Source organism: Lactuca serriola, chromosome 5 (genome assembly GCF_051521515.1).
Source record: "Lactuca serriola cultivar US96UC23 chromosome 5, Lser_US96UC23_V15, whole genome shotgun sequence".
Classification (NCBI taxonomy): domain Eukaryota; kingdom Viridiplantae; phylum Streptophyta; class Magnoliopsida; order Asterales; family Asteraceae; genus Lactuca; species Lactuca serriola.
The window spans coordinates 186,329,658-186,349,400 of NC_136412.1; the positions used below are offsets into that span (position 1 = coordinate 186,329,658).

General features: G+C 38.0%; 1 protein-coding gene and 1 pseudogene across 1 annotated transcript; one reads left to right on the forward strand and one right to left on the reverse strand.

Annotated features, from left to right (window-relative positions):
* Positions 1–1,368: 1,368 nt before the first annotated feature.
* LOC145050019 (secreted RxLR effector protein 161 pseudogene) lies at positions 1,369–1,878 on the forward strand (annotated as a pseudogene).
* Positions 1,879–5,278: 3,400 nt separating this feature from the next.
* Positions 5,279–5,665, reverse strand: LOC145050020 (uncharacterized). Its single transcript, XM_078998337.1, has one exon. It carries the CDS (start codon positions 5,663–5,665, stop codon positions 5,279–5,281), a length of 387 nt encoding a protein of 128 aa, XP_078854463.1.
* Between the last annotated feature and the right edge of the window lie 14,078 nt (positions 5,666–19,743).

The following is a 19,743-nucleotide window of genomic DNA, read 5'->3' on the forward strand; positions in this document are numbered from 1 at the left end:
ACTCGGGATTGAGTGAAGGATTCTGGGGAGAGGCCATGTTAACGGCCTACTATTTGTTAAATAGGGTTCCAAATAAAAGGAACAAAATAGTCCCATATGAACTTTGGTTCAAGAAAAAGTCGAATTTGAGTTATTTTCGGGTTTGGGGATGTCGGGCAGTTGTAAAACTTATCGAGCCCAAAAAGAAAATTTTGGGAGAACGTGCAATTGATTGCATATTCATTGGATATGCTGAACATTCCAAGGCATATAGGTTTTATGTAATAGAACCTAATGATTCAGTTTCAATTAAAACTGTTATCGAATCGCGGGACGCAATTTTTGATGAGATGAGGTTTTCATCAATTCAAAGGCCTAAGGATATGACTTTTGATGCTAATAAAGAGCAAAATTCAGAAATTCAAGATGGTGGTATCGTGCAAGAACCACAAGATATTCATAGAAGCAAAAGAGGTCAAGTTGCGAAAAATTTCGGACCCGACTTCCAACTGTACTTTGTGGAAGGTTCAAGGGTTGAAATTAATCTTGAATACTCTTATTGCTATAGTATTGAAGATGATCCTAAGAATTATCAAGAGGCCATGGAGTCATGTGATAGTGCCTTTTTTAAGGAAGAAATTGATGATGAAATGTCATCAATTGTTGAGAACAATACATGGGTGTTGTCTGATTTGCCTCCGGGCTCTAAACCTCTTGGTTGCAAATGGATTTTCAAAAAGAAAATGAATGTTAATCGGACTATTGACAAATTCAAAACCCGGTTAGTCATTCAAGGTTTTAGACAAAAAGCCGGTATTGACTATTTTGATACGTATGCTCCAGTTGCATGTATTTCTACTATTAGATTGTTGGTTGCCTTGGCAAGTATCCACAATCTGGTTATTCACCAAATGGATGTGAAAACAACCTTTTTAAATGGTGATCTTGATGAGGAAGTTTACATGAAACAACTAGAAGGTTTCATTATGCCCGGTAAAGAGCATATGGTTTGTAAACTTGTCAAATCTTTGTATGGGCTGAAACAAGCGCCTAAACAATGGCATCAAAAATTTAATGAGGTGATTTTGTCTTTTGGTTTTAAAACAAACCAATGTGAAAAATGTGTTTATAGTAGATTTGATGATGCTACTAGAGCTGGAGTGATCATTTGCTTATATGTAGATGACATGTTAATTTTTGGTACCAACCAAAATCAAGTGGATGAAACAAAGAAATTGTTGTCATCCAAGTTTCCCATGATTTAGGAGAGGCTGATGTAATTTGGATGAAACAAAGAAATTGTTGTCATCCAATTTTTCCAAGAAAGATTTAGGAGAGGCTGATGTAATTCTTGGAATAAGAATTAAGAGGATGAACAAAGGATTGGTAATGACTCAAAGTCATTATATTGAGAAAATTCTCAAGCGGTTTAATTTTACCAAGTGTTCTTCTGTGAGTACTCCTATGGACCCAAGTGTGAAATTAATGCCAAATAATGGTATTCCCATTTCACAATTGGAATACTCTAAGGCTATTGGTAGCTTGATGTATGCCATGACAAGTACCAAACCTGATATTGCGTTTGCTGTGGGTAAGTTCAGCAGGTACACTAGCAATCCTAGTGCTCAACATTGTCAAGCAGTGAATACAGTGTTTAAGTATCTCAAGGGAACCATGAATTATGGTTTGTGTTACTTGGGGAGTCCTTCGGTTTTAGAAGGTAATTCAGATGCAAGTTGGATTACCAACATGGAGGACCATTCCTCAACTTCTGGTTGGGTATTCTTGCTTGGGGGAGGTGCCATTTCTTGGGCTTCCAAGAAGCAATCTTGCATTACAAACTCGACAATGGAATCTGAGTTTGTTGCATTAGCAGCTGTTGGTAAAGAAGCAGAGTAGCTAAGGAATTTGGTCTATGAGATTCCTTTGTGGTCTAAACCGATGGCACCTATTTCTATCCTTTGTGATAGCGTTGCCGCTTTGGCTAAAGCATATAGTCAGGTTTATAATGGAAAGTCTAGACACCTAGGTGTTAGACATATTATGATTAGAGAACTAATCATGAATGGTGTGATTTCGGTTGAGTTTGTGAAATCGCAACAAAATTTGGCAGATCACTTGACTAAAGGTCTGACAAGAGACTTAGTGCACAAGTCTGTAATCGGGATGGGATTAAAGTCCATTTAATTCTATAATGATGAGACACCCAATTCCCTCCTAATATAATGTTAGGAGTTGAATTCAATGTGGAAAGCTCATACTTATAGATTGGAACACATGAAGTATTCATCCCAGGTATGTGTTCGGTTCTGTAAGTTAGCCAGGTTGAAGTTTAACTTCTTAATAATTCCTTTGATAAATGTATGTGCAGATACATGGAAAGGAGTTACCTACGTGATTGTGAAGTGTAGCCGCATTTCAAGAGGTTGTGGACTTGACCTTGATACGATCATGAGAGGATTGGGACACACGACTTTATAATAGTGTCAAGTTGTATTATGCTAGAATTTCAATAAACTAGTATGTATTTTACTTTCTAGTATTCAAATGGGTTGATGGGTTCAATTCTTAGAACACCCTAATTCTCAAGTATTTGAAAGTGTATGATACTAAGTGGAAATTCAATCGTTTCGATATTTTCATTATGTACTAGTTTGGTTTGTTGTTGATAAGGTTATGTTGGTTCAAGGGTTACACTAAAATGGGGGAGGATTGTTGGTGATTTTAGTGTCACCATGTCATTTTAAGTAACTGGAACTAACATGTGAGCTAAGGGGTTTCATGACTTGTACTCTAATACATGTACGGGGTTGTGCGGAGTGCACTCATGTATAAGATCGAGTCAGAAGCCGGTTCGACGACTAGTCGAGTGTCCGGGGGCAGCGCCCCCAGGTACAGGATTTCCAAAGGGGTAGCGCCCCTATGGCGGGGTCTAGGGGCAGCACCCCTAGCGGAGTCCAAGGGGCAGAGCCCGTGGCTGGGGTCTTGCTGAGGGTGATTATGGTAAAACTAACGAAACTCGTTAGTTTTTGGTAACCCTAATCTGGATTAATATTACTTGCTTCCAAAGCAACTAATGACGGCTCAACCCTAATGAAATCCTAATCGTGTTTAGTATATAAACAACTCTTCCTTTCCAGAAGGGGGACTTTTCTTTAGGTCTCGTTTTGCATCACACATTCACAAAACCCTTTAGCATATTAGCTTACATTTTCTATGCCTAGAAACGTAAGTGTCCACTTGGATTATCCTAGGCTGAATTTCTTGTAACCAATGCATAGGGTAGAAATATCAGTTCAGAAAGTGATATCACGATCCAAGCTGGTATCCAGATCTCCACCGCAAACCCTAATATTCCCAACAAGAAGGTGAGCAATGAAATGGAGGGTGAAAGGTCAAGCTATGCATGTGCATGAAATGAGTATATAGGTAGTATATTTGAAAATTTTGTGGCTACTTGCCTAGGAATGTTTTTAAAATGAATTGATAGCTTATCTTTTATTTGATATGTGACCTTATATTCCTGTAATCTTTCATCTTTGTTAGACCCTTCGTGCTTATCATTTCTCATTTTATATTTAGATATTTTATAGATAAGATAATTGTTATAAAATGGCAACATAGATTATAAATATAGAATGCATGTATTTGTCTTTTCAATGTTTATACCTGTATGTATAATCCATAAATGCTAGAGTATTTTTAATTACTTTTTATATAAATTTCATTTTATATTTTTACAAAATGCATAAAAATTTGATTGTCCATGGTGTAGTTTGACATATTTATCATTTGATAAAAATATTACTTCTTTTCCATTGTCTTTGTTCATAAATGACTAAGTTTGATTTCTTACAAATGGGTATGAAATTTCATTGATGGTATCAAGCATAACCATTCTAAAATTTTTCCGTTACACGAAGCCGTGTAAATATAATATTTTTGAACACATGAGTTTTCATTCAATCATTTTCACAAAATCGATTCCAGATAGGATTATAAAATAAAATCGTTATTAGACAAAGTATTAGATCATGAAATTTCCTCAAATAATTATCTAAATTGTAACAAATTCTGTCAAAATTTTTAGATAATATGATATTCGTTATCTATTATTTATATAGATTATCGTACAAAAGTCTATATTTTCGCCAATTGTTACATTCTCCCTCCGTTAAATGAATGTCGTCCCGAAATTCAACTTGTAGACGGGATATCACAAAAAAATTGGGGGTATTTCTTTTTCATCTGATCCTCATGTTCCCAGGTGAATTTTAGCCCCCACTAAGAGTTGCATTGAACTTTCACAATTGGGATACGACTTTGTTTTAAACGTTTTACTTCTCAATCCATAATTTTCATATGTTCTTCGATGAAGTGAAGTTTCGTCTATAGTTGAATCTCATCGAGTGGTATTACGTTGGTATCATCTAAAAAACACTTTTTGAAGTTTGACACATGGAATACATCATGCACTTTACTCAGTTGTTGAGGTAGTTTTAGTTGATAAGCCACATGACCAATTCCGTCAAGGATTTCAAAAGGTCCAATGTATCTTGGGTTAAGCTTGCCTCTTTTGCCAAAACGAATCATACCTTTCCAGGGTGAGACTTTTAACATCACACGGTCTCCAACCTGGAATTCTAGAAGCTTACTCCGTACATCAGCATAACTTTTCTGACAGTCACGGACTGCCTTAAGTCAATCTTTGATCTGGATGATCTTCTAGGTTGTTTAGTGGATTATCTCTAGCCTGGTATGCAGTGTGTCATTTGTCTGTTCACGAGCTAATTGAGTATCTCTGACCTCTGCCCAGTTTATAGGTGATCGATACTTTTGTCCGTACAAAGCTTCATAGCAATTCTTTAAGGCTAGTTTCATAACTATTATTATAGGAAAACTCAATCAATGACAGATGAGTATCCCAAGAATTTCCAAAGTCGATCACACAAGACCGAAGCATATCTTCCAGTATCTGAATGGTTCGATCACTTTTATCATCAATATGGGGGTGGCAAGCCGTGCTCATATCTAAGTGAGTTCCAATAGATTTTTGAAGTGATTTCCAGAATCTAGAGGTGAACCTACTATCTCTATCAGAGATAATAAAAATTGGCACCCCGTAAAGCTTGAAAATTTCCCTAAGATACGTTCACATAATCTTTTCCATCTTGTCAGTTTCCTTGATTGGTAGGAAATGGGCAGACTTAGTTAGTCAGGCCACTACCTATATAGTTTCGTAACCATTAGGGGTCATAGGAAGCTTTGTGATAAATTCCATTGCAATCTGTTCCCATTTCTACTCGGGAATGTCAGATTGTTGTAGTAATCCCGAGGGCTTTTCATGCGCTACGTATATTTTAGAACAGGTCAGACATTTGCCCATATATGTGGCACTACCAGCTTTCATGTTAGGCCACCAATATAATTTCTCCATAACCAGATAAATCTTATCGTATCCAGGATGTACTGAATACCTTGATCTATGAGCTTCATTCAAGACTAAGCTTCTAATGTCACCAAACCTTGGTGTCCATATTTTGTTCATGAAATAACGGGTTCCATCATCTTTAAGCTCGAAATGCTTATCCATTCCCCGTAAAGCTTCCCGCACAACATTTTCTTCTTTCAGTGCATCCAATTGAGCTTCACGAATCTGTGTGTTAAGGTTGGAATGGATGGTCATAGTTATTGCTTTTACTCGTTGGGATTTCACATGTTCCTTAGGACTAAAGCGACAACTACAACATTTTCCTTTCCAGGTTGATACCAGATCTCACACTCGTAATTGTTCAGCAACTCGATCCATCTTCTTTGCCTCATATTTAGTTTTTTTGATCAAATATGTGTTTGAGGCTCTTATGGTTAGTGAAAATTATACTCTTGGTTCCATATAAGTAGTATCTCCATATCTTCAACGCAAAGACTGCTGCTACCAATTCAAGGTCGTGGGTCATGTAGTTATTTTCATGGTTTTTGAGTTGTCGAGAGGCATATGCAATGACTTTCTCCCTCTGCATTAATACACACCCCAATCCCTGGATTGACGCATCAAAGTATACGACAAAGTCTTTGGCTCCTTTAGGTAAGGATATAATTGATGCAATACACAACATCTGTTTCAACTTTTGGAATTAATTTTCCTGCTTGTCCCCCCAGTCGAACTTTGATTTTTTTTTGAGTTAATGTAGTGAAAGGCTTGGCTATCTTGGAAAAATTCTCTATGAATCTCCTATAGTAGCCGGCAGGGAATAAGAATTGTCGCACTTCGGTTGGTGTCCTAGGTGCATCCCAATTCTTAGCCTCTTCGATCTTCCTGTGTCCACATATATCCCTTTGTTACTTATCACATGCCCTAGGAAGTGTACTTCTCTAATCTAAAATTCTCATTTGGAGAATTTTGTGTACAAATTTTCCTTTCTTAGTAGTTCCAAGATCAATTTCAAATTTTGACCGTGTTCCTCTTTGGTTCATGAATAGATTAATATGTCGTCAATGAACACAATTACGAATTATCCAAGTATGGTTTGCATACATGGTTCATGAGGTCCATGAATACCGCTAGAGCATTGGTCAATCCAAGGGACATAACTAGAAATTTGTATTGGCCATATCGAGTTCTAAATGTTGTTTTTGGAACATCCTCTTCTGTTACTTTTAGCTGATGATACCCAAATCTTAGATCCATCTTTTAATGGTAACTAAATCTCTGAATTTGGTAAAATTGGTCGTCTATTCTAGGGAGTGGATAATTATTCTTGATTGTTAGTTTCTTCAACTCCTAATAATTGATACACATCCTGAATGACCCATCTTTCTTCTTAACAATTAAGACTGGCGCTCCCCAAGGTGAGAAACTTGGTCTAATAAAACCCTTGTCAAGAAGTTCTTCTAATTGACTTGAAATCTCATGCATTTATGAGGGGGCCAATCTATAGGGAGATCTCGCTACTAGAGCTGCTCTTAGAATTAAGTCAATTCAGAGCTTGATGCTATGACTTGTCATCAATCCAGATAAATCTTTGGGAAATACATCAGGATAGTCACATACATAGGGTATGTCCTTGATTTCTTTTTCCTTGCACTTCTTATCTATTACATGTGCCAAAAGGCATAACACCTCTTGTGTAGATATTTTTGTGCCTTAGTTTAAGAGATAAGATTTAAGTTTTGACCCGATTTGTCACCGTAGATAACCATGGTCTCTCCGTTAGGTAGAGTTCGTCGCACAGCTTTTTCAAAACACAGAATTTCAGCACGGTGAAGAGACAGCCAATCCATATCGATGATAAGATTGAAGCTTCCGATTGGCATAGGCATCAGATTGACCGGGAATGCATGACCATTCAGGGTAAAAACAGAGTTACGTAAGATTTCAGTGGTTCTCTATCTGACCATTTGCTATTTCTACTTCATATGATACATCTAACTTACTAGACCCGTGATCTAATAGTCGTTTAAATGATGGACTTATGAAACTTCTATTAGCAACAGAGTCAAAGAGAATCGTAGCATATAAATTATTGATGAGGAACGTACCGGTAACCACCGAGGGATCTTGTATAGCATCTTTTTTTCCAATCACAAAAGCCTGATCACGAGCAATTCCAACACCTTTCCTTAACTTAGGAAAATTTCACTTGTAGTTCCCTTTCTCTCAGCATTCATAACAAGTTCCTCCTCCACCAGACTCCGATCTGGTACCATTGTCCTAAATTCTTGCAGCAAGTGTTGTGGTTCGACAAAAGTTTACAATATGACCTTTCCTGTTGTATGTGGCACAATGTAAACATTCCCCAACGTGGTGTCAGTTTCATTTCATGCATAATGCTTTACTTCAAATGTAACTCTGTTGTGGAGTTTGAGTCGGGGCTGGTGTTCCAACATACACCTTTTTAACCTGATGCTTTTTCTATTGACCTTGGTATTCTCTATTTAACTTTAGCTTGTGGTGATTGTTGTTGACTTTTGGAATCTCAACTCTTGCTACCATTGATCCTTTCTCGATTTCATTTTTCGTCAATTGTAGATCTAGGCGCTTAGCATTTAGGTATGTGGTAGGTTTTGACGAAAGTACCATCTCTTTTATCTTTGGTGCTAGCCCCCACACATAGCACTCCACTTTCTTGCTTTCTAGGTTCACCATGCTAGGGCATAGAAGAGCCAGATCATTAAACCTTGTGGTGTAGCCTTTGGGATTAGACCCTTTCATTTTCAGGTTCCATAGTTCATGTCCCAATGCTTGTACTTCATCTCATTGGCAATAATCCTCTATTAAGAGTGCTTTCAAGTTTTTCTAGGACATTGAGTTAGAAACTGAGACAAACAAATTCTTCACATGATCAGTCCACCATGTCAAGGATCCCTCCATAAATGTGCATGCGGAAAAACGTACCTTGATGTTGTTAGGGCAGTAGCAAATATCGAAAATAGCTTCAACTTTCTCAATCCATTGAGTTAATCCCACAACACCTTCATTCCCATAGAAGTTTATTGGCTTACAATTCGTGAAATCCTTATAGTACCAATTTCTTATAGGCTCCTATGGATGTGAGTGAAGTGTGCTTCCCAGTCTATTTCCCAGTCCATTTACCTCCACGAATGGCCTTCTATTGTCTAAACTTCTTGCACTTTCCATTGCGATTGTAATACGTTTCGATACTAGTTGTTCTAGTTCTGACGTGGTTTGATGAAATCTTGACTCAGGGGGTGGTGGCATTGGAGTGCTAGAAGTTGGGGTTTCGGTTGTCTGAGTCGATACAACCCTTGTTGCTGGTCGGCCTCTTCAGGTTCGTCCAGTAGTTCATGCTACTTCTGGGTGTAACGTTGTGTTTCTTTTCGAAGGTATTTTTGATTTGCTATTTAGTAATAGAGGTTATGTTTTCAATGTTTGGTAATCATTCGTAATTTTAGCATTTAAACAAATTATTTGTTCAATAGTTTAGAAAAGTTTTAAACATATAAACATATTAAGCATCAATATGTTAAACAATATTTTTCCAATTACAGTTCATCCTTATGGTGTACCAAAACGTAAAGACCTATTGTTAGTGGTATAAATTTTTATTTTTGTTACACCCCATAACAACAAAGTTAACATATGCTTACATAACATAACATATATGAAATTACCCTCCACTAACCAAATGGAACAAAGATCATCCAAAAACACAAGTAATCGGAGAAGCCTCCTTAGGAGTTCTTACGAGAGCACAACAAAAGGCGAATCGGACTGCATTATTCTCCAAAATGGAATTTTTCATGTTCAATTCGTTTATCTCCAACATTAAGCCCAAAATGTTAAGATTGCTCTTGATCATTCTGATTGGGTGCAAGCAATGCAAGAAGAGCTCAATGAGTTTGAACGTAACACGGTTTGGAGGCTAATTCCAACTCCGAAGGATGCTTCTGTCGTTGGTCTCAAATGGGTGTTTTGTAATAAGTTTGACAAAGAAGTTAATGTGATACAAAACAAGGCTCGGTTAGTCGTTAAAGTGTATTTCCAAGACGAAGGCATAGATTACGAGGAAAATTTTGCACCAGTTACGAGACTGGAGTCTGTTCGCATTTTCCTGGCCTATGCAGCTCACAAGAACATTGAAGTATATCAAATGGATGTCAAAAGTGCCTTTTCTAAATGGCGAACTAGAAGAGACAGTGTATGTGGAGCAACCACCAGGATTCGTAAATGAAAAGCATCCTAACCAATGTAACATTCTGGGTAAAGCAGTTTATGGTCAGAAGCAAGCTCCACGAGCATGGTATGAAACTCTTACTATATTCTTAAAACAATCTAAATTTAAAAAAAGCTCGGTCGACCCAATCTTCTTTCGTAAGAAAGATGGTGACCATTTGATGATCATCCAAATCTATGTTGATGATATCATTTCCGGGTCTACTAATCCTAGATTAACTGTTGAGTTCCTAAAGTTGATGGAAACTAAGTTTGAGATGAGCTCAATGGGTCCAATTAACTTTTTCCTTGGTTTGAGTATAAGATAGAGTCATGAGGGAATCTTTATCAATTAGGAGGCTTATATGAAGACTTGTGAAGTTTGGAATTGTGGGAGATTCGAAGGTGAAGGTTCCAATGGCACTTGGAACGAAACTAACACCATCATTAGACAAACCAGGTGCTGATATATCACTCTATCATCAAATGATAGGTTCATTGATGTATCTAACTGTTAGTCATCCAGAGATTATGTTTTCTATTTGCTATTGTGCCAGTTTTCATGCAAATCCTCGCGAACCCCGCATGATCCCTGTGAAGAACATCTTCAGATATCTTAAACGAACAACCTCGCTTGGAATTTGGTATCCTTCAAGCTCAGGATTTTTTGTGCAAGCGTTCTCTGACGCTGATCTCGGAGGTTGCGGTCTAGATCGAAAAAGTACAATGGGAGGATATCAATTTGTTGATGAACTCGTAGTTGGCAATCGCAAAAGCAAACTTGCGTCTCCTTCTCTACTGCTGAAGTTGAGTTCATTGCAGTAGCCTCGTGTACCTCGTAAGTAATCTAGATACAAAGTCAGCTTTGCGAGTATGGTATTAATATGAAGATAATACCCTTATACTACGATTCTGAAAGCGTCATTTGCATCTGTTACAAATCGGTACTGCACTCCAACACCAAACACATCGCATTGAGGTATCACTTCATAAAAGATCACGTGGAAGATGGAAATGTCGAAATCCACTTTGTTAGATCGGCTTATCGGATGGTCAACATCTTTACAAAAGCATTACCTGAAAAAACTTTTAATTGCATTCTTCAAGGCTTAGGAATGATCGAAGTTGGATCAGTTCCGAAACCACCTTTGCACTCAGAAACTATGGGTTGAACTGCAAATTGGTGCGAACGCTCGTAATGATTCGTAGTCTACTGTTCACACTGTGAATTAGTACGAATGCTCGTTGCGACTCGCGGTACACTTTTCATTCGGAGGTTCAGAACTTTCTGTATGCTTTTGTATATTTCATTTGTTACTACTTATTTAATTTTTCTGTTTTCATTTCTTTTTTAGAAAAATCAAAAATCCAAAAATATTTTCTTAATTTCTGTTTTATTTCGATTTCAGAAAAACTCCAAAATAGAAAAGTATTTTCTTGATCTTTTAATTTTTATTTCTTTTCATGATAACATTAAAACACCAAAAAAATTAGATAATGGAGCAGGACTGAAGGAACACTCTCAATTCTAAATAATGGGACATGTATATATTCCGAAACTTTGCACTAGTTAATTGTCCCTAGAAGCATGCTACTGCATGTTGTCTGAAGCCTCTGAGACTTTATGTTCGAAGCCTTAATGAATCGATAATACCAATCTTTTCTTCCTAATCAGGCTAATATTCACGTAATTCGTTGAGTTACCTTACTCTTCTCATATTGAGTTAAAAGTTGAGTGCTTAGTCACTTTCATATAACATACATACATTTCTCTTCAAAACCACCTCCAACTACTTCTCCATAATTTTCGTTTCCATTAATGTAATCCTTGAGACTCTCAAATATTACCACTGAGGTTTACGGTTACACAACTTCTGGGTTTATGATTTGAATTTCGTTATTACCACGAATTATGTGAAACCTAAAATCCAACATAAATTTCAGAATTTACGGTGAACAATTAATATGTTCTAGCTTGTCACCATGGAAATAACAAATATCCACCTTCATGGTTAGTACCTTTAAATCTCTTTTTATTTTTGTGAGATCTTAATGAAATTTTCTATACCTAAGAGGTTTTTTCGCATTAGATCTAGTATTTTCTTCTCTTGATATTTCTATATTATTTAGCCACTCAAAAATTTCCAAAGCATACTTGTTCTTTTGACTAGACTGGTTAGAAAAGTACTTCATATGAACGTCCGGACTTATATTAAATTTCAGAGTTTGGTTGAAGATTAAGCCACCATTTCGCCTTATTAAAAAGAAGCCTTTCACTGTTTCTTAACAAACAAATGATCATAATTCAACGGGACACCACACAGGCACTTCAGAGTCTTTCTTGACTTTGAAGGAAGAGATCATTTCTCGGGATCCATCAGCTTTATGTCAATTGAGACATCACTAGAATCCTATATATATATATATATATATATATATATATATATATATAGATTTATTTCTTTATCATTGGCACACTCTTACATGAAGATCTTTGTGATTTTCAAAAAGTCTGGTTCATAATCCTAATGGTTACTTTCAGATTCGGAGTATAGGTTATGGTGAACAATTGCGCAAGTGGACAACTGAAATGATGGTATTTAATGAATAAGATTGCCATTTTGGTGCATGAAGATTTCAAACTGACACTGACATCACACCGCCTGACATAACGTTGACACATGCCAACCTGTCATGCCTTTTTAGGTGCTTTTTTAGAGATTATGGAGCACCAAACACTGGTTTTCTCTCACCTATCATACCGTATATAAGGAAATTTGACGATTCACTTTTATGCACTGTTTTCAAAGAAATTCTCCTTCCAGCGCAAGAAAAGCCCTTCTCTCTCTCAAGGACTGTTCATCATCATCTTCAACAAAATTTGTGGCTGCGTCTTCTTGAGTTAATGAAAAAATGGCTCAATCAACATTACTGGGCATTAAGGATAACCAGAATCTCATCTTGGACCTTGATCCATCCAAGTATGATGCTTTTCTCCAACCGTTGATCACTCTCCTCTTCCTACTACTCTATCAAAGACAAAGAACGTACCTTTGGTTCTTCTCTCCAAAGCTTTCTCTACTGCCTATTTTGAAGAGAGTACTACAACTATCACTTTCGAGCTGGGTAAGCAACATTCCTACATGACAAAGTCCAGTTTTAGTCGCTTAATGGGGTTTCCTTCTGATAAGGATTTGATTGATCCCGAAACCATATCTAATTTTGCTATTCTGGAGAGGTTCTAACAGATGGGTTACATGGAGTATCTTGTTGTCGTCTCCAAGTTCAAGAACCCTAACCTTCCACCTATGTGGAATGGGTTGTTTATCCTAATATTCAAGAGTTTTTCGGAAAGGGTGACCGACTCAAACAGCGCAAGTACGTTTTTTCTCACAATCATCTATGGTGTTTACTCAGGAGTCAATCTCGATTATGGTTCAGTGCTTTGGGCTCAACTTTTCTAGAGTACACTTTCTGTTACAAGGCACAATGAGATATCCTATGCATGATTTTAATTGGTATATTATTGTTCAGAGGGCTATCAATCGCCTCAACATTCCGGTAACTGACTGTTCAATAATAGCTGCCATTCTCATTTTCCACACTTCAAACATTATTCTGTCAGATAGTTCGCGGTTTACCTTCATCGGATCTATTCCAGAAGTGATGCTTCGAAACATTTCAGTTGATAGTGAAGTTATCAACGTATATCACCGACAACTGGCTTCAGGTGCTCGCCCTTTAAAAGCTGCGATGCGATAGGTTTTAGAAGAGGCTGGCAAGCCTAAGATAGAAGGTAAGCAAAAAACGAAGGTTGGACCCTCTGAGCCTGCTTCAACTCCAAAGAAGAAAGTCAAGCGAATCGCTTACAAGCCTAGGACACCTATACCAAGTGTTGAGGTGGATTTGGAGTCCAACACCATCTCCGACATTCGCACACAAGAGCAAGTCCAGCACGTAAACGTTGACACTGTTGTGACTTCGCGACCGATGGTATGACCCATTCACTACCAATCCTATGGTAACATTTTCAGTGCCCACTTATGTTCCCATTACAAACGATTTTTTCGAGTATTCTACTCCACCTTATCCTACTACAATTACAACTCCTATCATAATCACTCCATCTCCACCTGTATTTGTTGGAGTTTTGCAACCATAGATCTCTGCTGCTCATACTACTCCATTGTTCACAGACTCAACTGCAACAACAACAACAACCACTAGTACACCATCGGTCACTGTCAACGTATTTGATACGGGGGAAAGGACTTCTGGTTTCTCTTATGGTGTTGATACTACTCCCAGATCACCTTTACACCAAGATGATCCAGATACAATATTCGGTGATGATCGAGATGTTTTTGAAGACTTTTCCTACGTCCTTTTCCATGTTCAACCAGAAAGTGTTGAAGATGATGCTCCAATTATAATAGGGCAGTTCAAATCCCTAAATACCAAGTTGGATTCTTTACTTGAGTCCACCAAAGCCTCTTCCAACAGTGAATAATCCCTGGCCACTATTAAAGCCTTCCTTGAAACACTTACTAAGGAGCATGCTGCCAATCTCACTCTCACAAACAAAGCAATTGTTGATTCTGAAAAGACTTGCAAGGAAACGACTAAAAAAGTCGATAAACTATTTTCAAATATTAAAAACTTTATGTAGGACTTTCGTACTTCATCTTAACACAACACAACCTCTGTGAGCATAACCATAAACAACCTTGTTTCTACTTTCCAATCTAAAAAGGCGGCTCTTACGAAGGTTCGCTCTGAGATTAAAATTGAAAATTCTGATTTCCAAGCATCCATCTCCTCCTAAATTGAAAAACATCAGGTTGATCTATCTTATGAGAACAAGATAATGGATGAGCTTGCTATTAAAACTGAGAGGGTGAAGGTTCTCTCAGTAAAGTTAATGCATGCGAATTCCCAGATTGTTGAACTAAAATCAGAGAGAGATGTTATCCATAGTTGTGTTGCTGATGTGAATGTCGATTTGCACAGTCTGATCATGACTCGTAATTCTCTCCTCACCGTCTCTGTTCGTCAGTATCTGGCTGAAAATTGAAGCCTGTCTTCTCCATGTTAGACCGAATTCAAGGTGTTTTGGAATCTTCTATTCCAAAACTATGGGGACAACCGGCGAGAACATCTGGCGTTATAATAGAAACTGGTGGGGAAAATGATCAAGAACAAAAGCCAAATTCATACAAACCGAAGGTTAATGTAGCTTTGGGTTCGAGAGGAAAATAAAAATTGATTTATGACAATGATGAGGAAGAAGAAGATGAAAATGAGAAATTAAGAAGGAAGGCTCGTCGTACAGAAATTGACGAAAATCATCGCATTCTCAGGGAAGCTGAAGAAAAAGAAAGAAATGCCCGTGAAGCCAAAATCACTTTCAAAACTCAAAAACTTATTTTCCCACTCTGGTCAATGGAATGTATATTGAATGAAGCAATTGATAATCTGATCGTGTATTGGTTAGCGCCCGTTGTGTCTTTACAATTGGAGAACAGACCGGACTCGTAGCTTGATCTACTGATTACTTCAAAGACATTTCAGTTTCAGTATTTTGAAAATGCTTCCAATGTTCCTCTTTCTGACAATAATTGTGATTAGATGCTCTTTTTATTTTATCTAAAGTACATGAATCCTCAATACGAAACCTGGAGCTCAAATAAAATCTTTGTTGTGAAGGTTTCTGGCCCTATTGAAACTGAAAGCTTCCTAAATGCCCGTTTCAAAGTTACAAGAGGAGCTACGAGTTTAGTGTTTGAGTTTACTCTTGCTGATTTGCCATGCCTAAACCCCTATAATTGGATTTCTCCAGTCCATCTCCTGCTAAAGGATGAATAGAAATTTGAACTGATCGTGGCACATCTCAAAAGGATGTTGATCTCGTACATCCAGGAAGTGGGTAAGATGGATGTGGCTATTGCATCAGTCCTCCGAAAGAATCTAATAGTGTTGCCCAAGGAAGCTCCAAAAGATTTCAAAAATATGAAGTTGGGGAGAATACGAATAGATGGCTGGTGTTTGGCTTTCCAAATAAAAGAAAGGGCTGATGCAGATTTTCACAAAGTTTGCTTCTACCTATCCGACAAGCATCTATACTCCACCTCTTGCCTACAATACATTTTGGAGTTCATGGATCAATGCAAAGTGAATAGTGTAGGGGAAAAGAAATGTTTCGCGGATATGATTAACTGGTACATCCAGGTTCGCAAGACCTTGTTGGGCATAATGTCGAAACTATTTACATTTCAGAAGCGCCAACAACAATGAAGATCTACCTTCCTTGTTAACACAAAAGGGGAGATTGTTGGGTTATTTAGTGTTGTGTCAATATTGTATTGTAACGTTTATAGTCCATCTTTGTAACGGGCTGGGCCTGTCCACCCGATTTTTAATGTGCTAGGGTTAGACTATTTATAGTGCATGCATGCATCGTGATTAATATCGATTGTACTTACCCTAAACTGCCTTTACAGTAGAAGTTCTTTATCGAGCTCTTCTAAAGCAGTGGTTGTTAATCATTTAGCACATTTTCGATCATTGTGTTCTTGGTTTTGATTCATATACCTGCTTAGATTCTATTGATCTACTATTTATTATTCTAACAGTTTGTCACAAAAGATTTCAAGTTTCTCAAAAAAACTTGCCCCGACACTTTAATAAAAGTTCATAAATTTAGCCAGTGTATTGGACATATCCTCATACTTTTCTTGCATGACTGTGTGTTTCTCTACTAGTGCTTCGTAAGTTTCTTCTAATGTTGCATACCTCTCTTATACTCAGTTTATATTGAAAGGGCGATTAGATTTTGAGTCTCCGTACTAGTCATTCTCGAATTTCTATTCATCTAGTTACTATGGTGGTAGATCATACTTTGATGGAGATTTTCTTATGAGATCTCATATTGATCTATTTGCTTTCCCATCCGTGCCATTTGTCTCTTCATTTGCATTGTGTGTCCTTGCATTGTGCTCGATTCGTCGCCGACGTGCCATACTTGTCCCTGCAAGCAAGTGTTCTGCTCAAAGAGGGAAGAAAGATCATCAATGTCCATAGACGGTGGGGGTGCAGTTCCTGATGTTTGTCCCTGTGCAGCTCCTGATGCTTGTCCCTCCTCAAATGTTCCCACAGCCTGCCATTCAGTTGTAACACCGCGAATTTCAAAATAATTTTTCGCATAAAATAAAAACATTTTCATTTAATTTTCATAAAAACATCAATGTTTTAAGACTCCAATCCATATCATACAAAACCCTAAGATCACATATCATAAAAACCCCATGCGTGTGTACAGATCAGGCCGGCGTCTTCCCACGGTCATCACTAGTACCTGAAACAAACAACACTAACACTGTAAGCACAAAGGTTAGTGAGTTCCCCAAAATACCACACATAACACATATTAGCCACTCGAGGCTATAACTCTGTGGGTCCGTAGACCCTACTCTGTGAACCCACTGGTTCTAACTCTGGGAACCTTCCGGTTCCAACTCTACAAACATGCACAACATAAATCACATAGAAGTAATGTAGTACAACACATAACATACATATAGCATACAATTACTCTGTCACATAACTCTGATTACCTACTCAAGGTAAAGTATAGTGAGAAGACTCACCTCGCGTATCTCGATAACTCGCAAATCCCGGAAATCACTTGCGCTCGATCCTCCGAGCTATAATCCTCCTATAACACAATATACCTCTAATTAACACTTTCTCAACTAAGGTTGACTACCCCCATCAAGTCAACACTGGTCAACTCTGGTCAACGGTCAATGGTCAACTTTGACCGGACTCGGCGAGTGCACTAGAGCGACTCGGTGAGTCTATACGTGTTCACTGACTCCCTAGGATCCTCTTTTGACACGTCGAGTACTCCCCTGACTCGACGAGTTCCACCTGGCATGAATCACGGGGCCACCACGACTCAACTCGCTGAGTCTCAAGAACAACTCGGCGAGTTCCAGCTCGACTCAGTCCACCTGTCTCCCTCTCTAACTCTCCCTGACTCACTGAGTCAACCCTTAACTCGGCAAGACCACTCGCTGAGTGCTTAAGGACAATCTTCATGCTACTCGCCGAGTCTGTTCTTCGGACTCGGCGAGTCCATGCCATGCATCAACTTAATCTCGCTTCTGAGGTCAGATCCGCTCCAACAACTCATAGATCTGTCCCTCCCAAGCACATTCATCACGTAAAGTCACAATCTTGGCTACCATGCAACGCCTACAAGGCTTCTTTTGAAGAAATGACCTCTAAAATGGTAATCTAAGTCTCCAACTCAAAAGGAAAGGCATAAAGCATGGCATTTGGGACTCTCTGGACCTACTAGGGTCCAGATCTAGGTACCATTTCCCCATGGGACCTCTCACACTCCAAATATAAGGCAAACAAGGCATGAAGAAACCCTAGATCTGGCCATATCAACAAAAACACGAGAATAAGCTCAAAATATTACCTCAAATAGCTTCCTCTGCTGAAATGGGAGTAGATCCAAGCTCCCCGACTCTCCTAGCTTGGCCTTCCTCTTCCTTTCTTGCAAATACACACAAAAATGGTGAATAATGGCCCCTTATCACACTCACAAGGACTTTCAGCTGCTCTGGTGCTCACAAGGTCGAAGGTAGCCGCAATGGAGGGGTTTAAGGTCCTTTAAATAGGGCTCAAGGCCGGGAAATTAGGGTTTCATTAAACAGCGCGGACTCGCCGAGTCCAGGCGCGAACCCGCGTCCAAATCCATGATCATACTCGGCGAGTCTAGGCTCCAACTCGCCGAGTCTCCTCACAAATTATCAAAAATAAACAAATAAATAATACCTGGGAATCCGAGCTGTTACATCAGTTTTCCATTGGTTCCCTTGGTTGATTTCCCAGGAAGGTTGGTCTATCATCTTTTGATGTGAGAGGACCACTTTTTATACTTCATGGAAACAGGTTTCCAATTTGGGAATGAAATTCTAGCAGTTTTTCTCGAGCGGCGAAACGAAAATCCAAGGAAAGTGCGGTTAGGAGTAGGTAGGGGTGAGGCGGATGATTCTGAGTTAGTTATCATTATCGCTTCATTTTCATCATCTTCATCCATATCTTCTTCAGGATCTTCCTCAGGTTCCTCCTATATTTCTTCTTTTGGATCCTGTTCCGACTCGATCTCATCGTATTGCATTGGTGCAAGATCAGTTGGGTGAATGGGTTGGTACCCTGCATGATATTCTGGAAAGTAAGGATCTCCAGGCAACACTGGGTAAATAGGTTCGACTGCGAGCGGCTGAATCATCATCCGTTGTTCATCCATCTAAACAACAAATATTAATATTACAGTTTTAAATATATCGACTTTATCTCATATCTATATAAGCATTATATTTTATTAATCATTCGTGTCTATTGACAAGTTTTTGTTTCCTTAAAAACTCCAAGTTTTTAGTTTATCAATTATTTCACTTAGGTTGGTTAATGCCCAAGGCCCGATCATAATAAAACTTAGGTGTCCAAGCTAGGTCTAGTTGTGATAAAGCATATGTATTATGAAACCTATTCGGTTAATTGACATAAATTCTTGTGTTTTAAGTTTTTATATAATTTGTTAAACACATAGATGAGTTTTTATGGAATTTTAACGTCAATAATAAATACTAATTTATGTCTCATAAAATTCTTTTTTTAAGTTTTTGTAGGATACCAGTACATCTATGCCTACTTGAGTAAGCCCTAGACTATATTTGTATTTTTAGAAAAATACTTAGTTATGTATAGTCGTTATTTATGATACCAATCTATCATACTCGGACAGACAACATAAACCTCGGGGTTGTGACAATTACAATTGGAACCATAGTCAACCACATATATTAAACGTTTAACTTACATAAATTAATATATTACAGACGTTTTAATTTAGAAATGAAATTACATCATCGTAATTTAAACACACAACATTAATAATGAAGTATGTTAAGTTTATTGCAAAAGAAAGGAAATATAATCTCCTTGGAACCAATGTCCTACCTCCGACTTCTTAGTTACCTGAGAATACACATTTTTAAAATACGTCAACAAAAATT

Coding starts and splice junctions, on each gene's coding strand:
- LOC145050020 (XM_078998337.1), bottom strand. CDS start 5,665: ATGACCATCCATTCCAACCTTAACACACAGATTCGTGAAGCTCAATTG.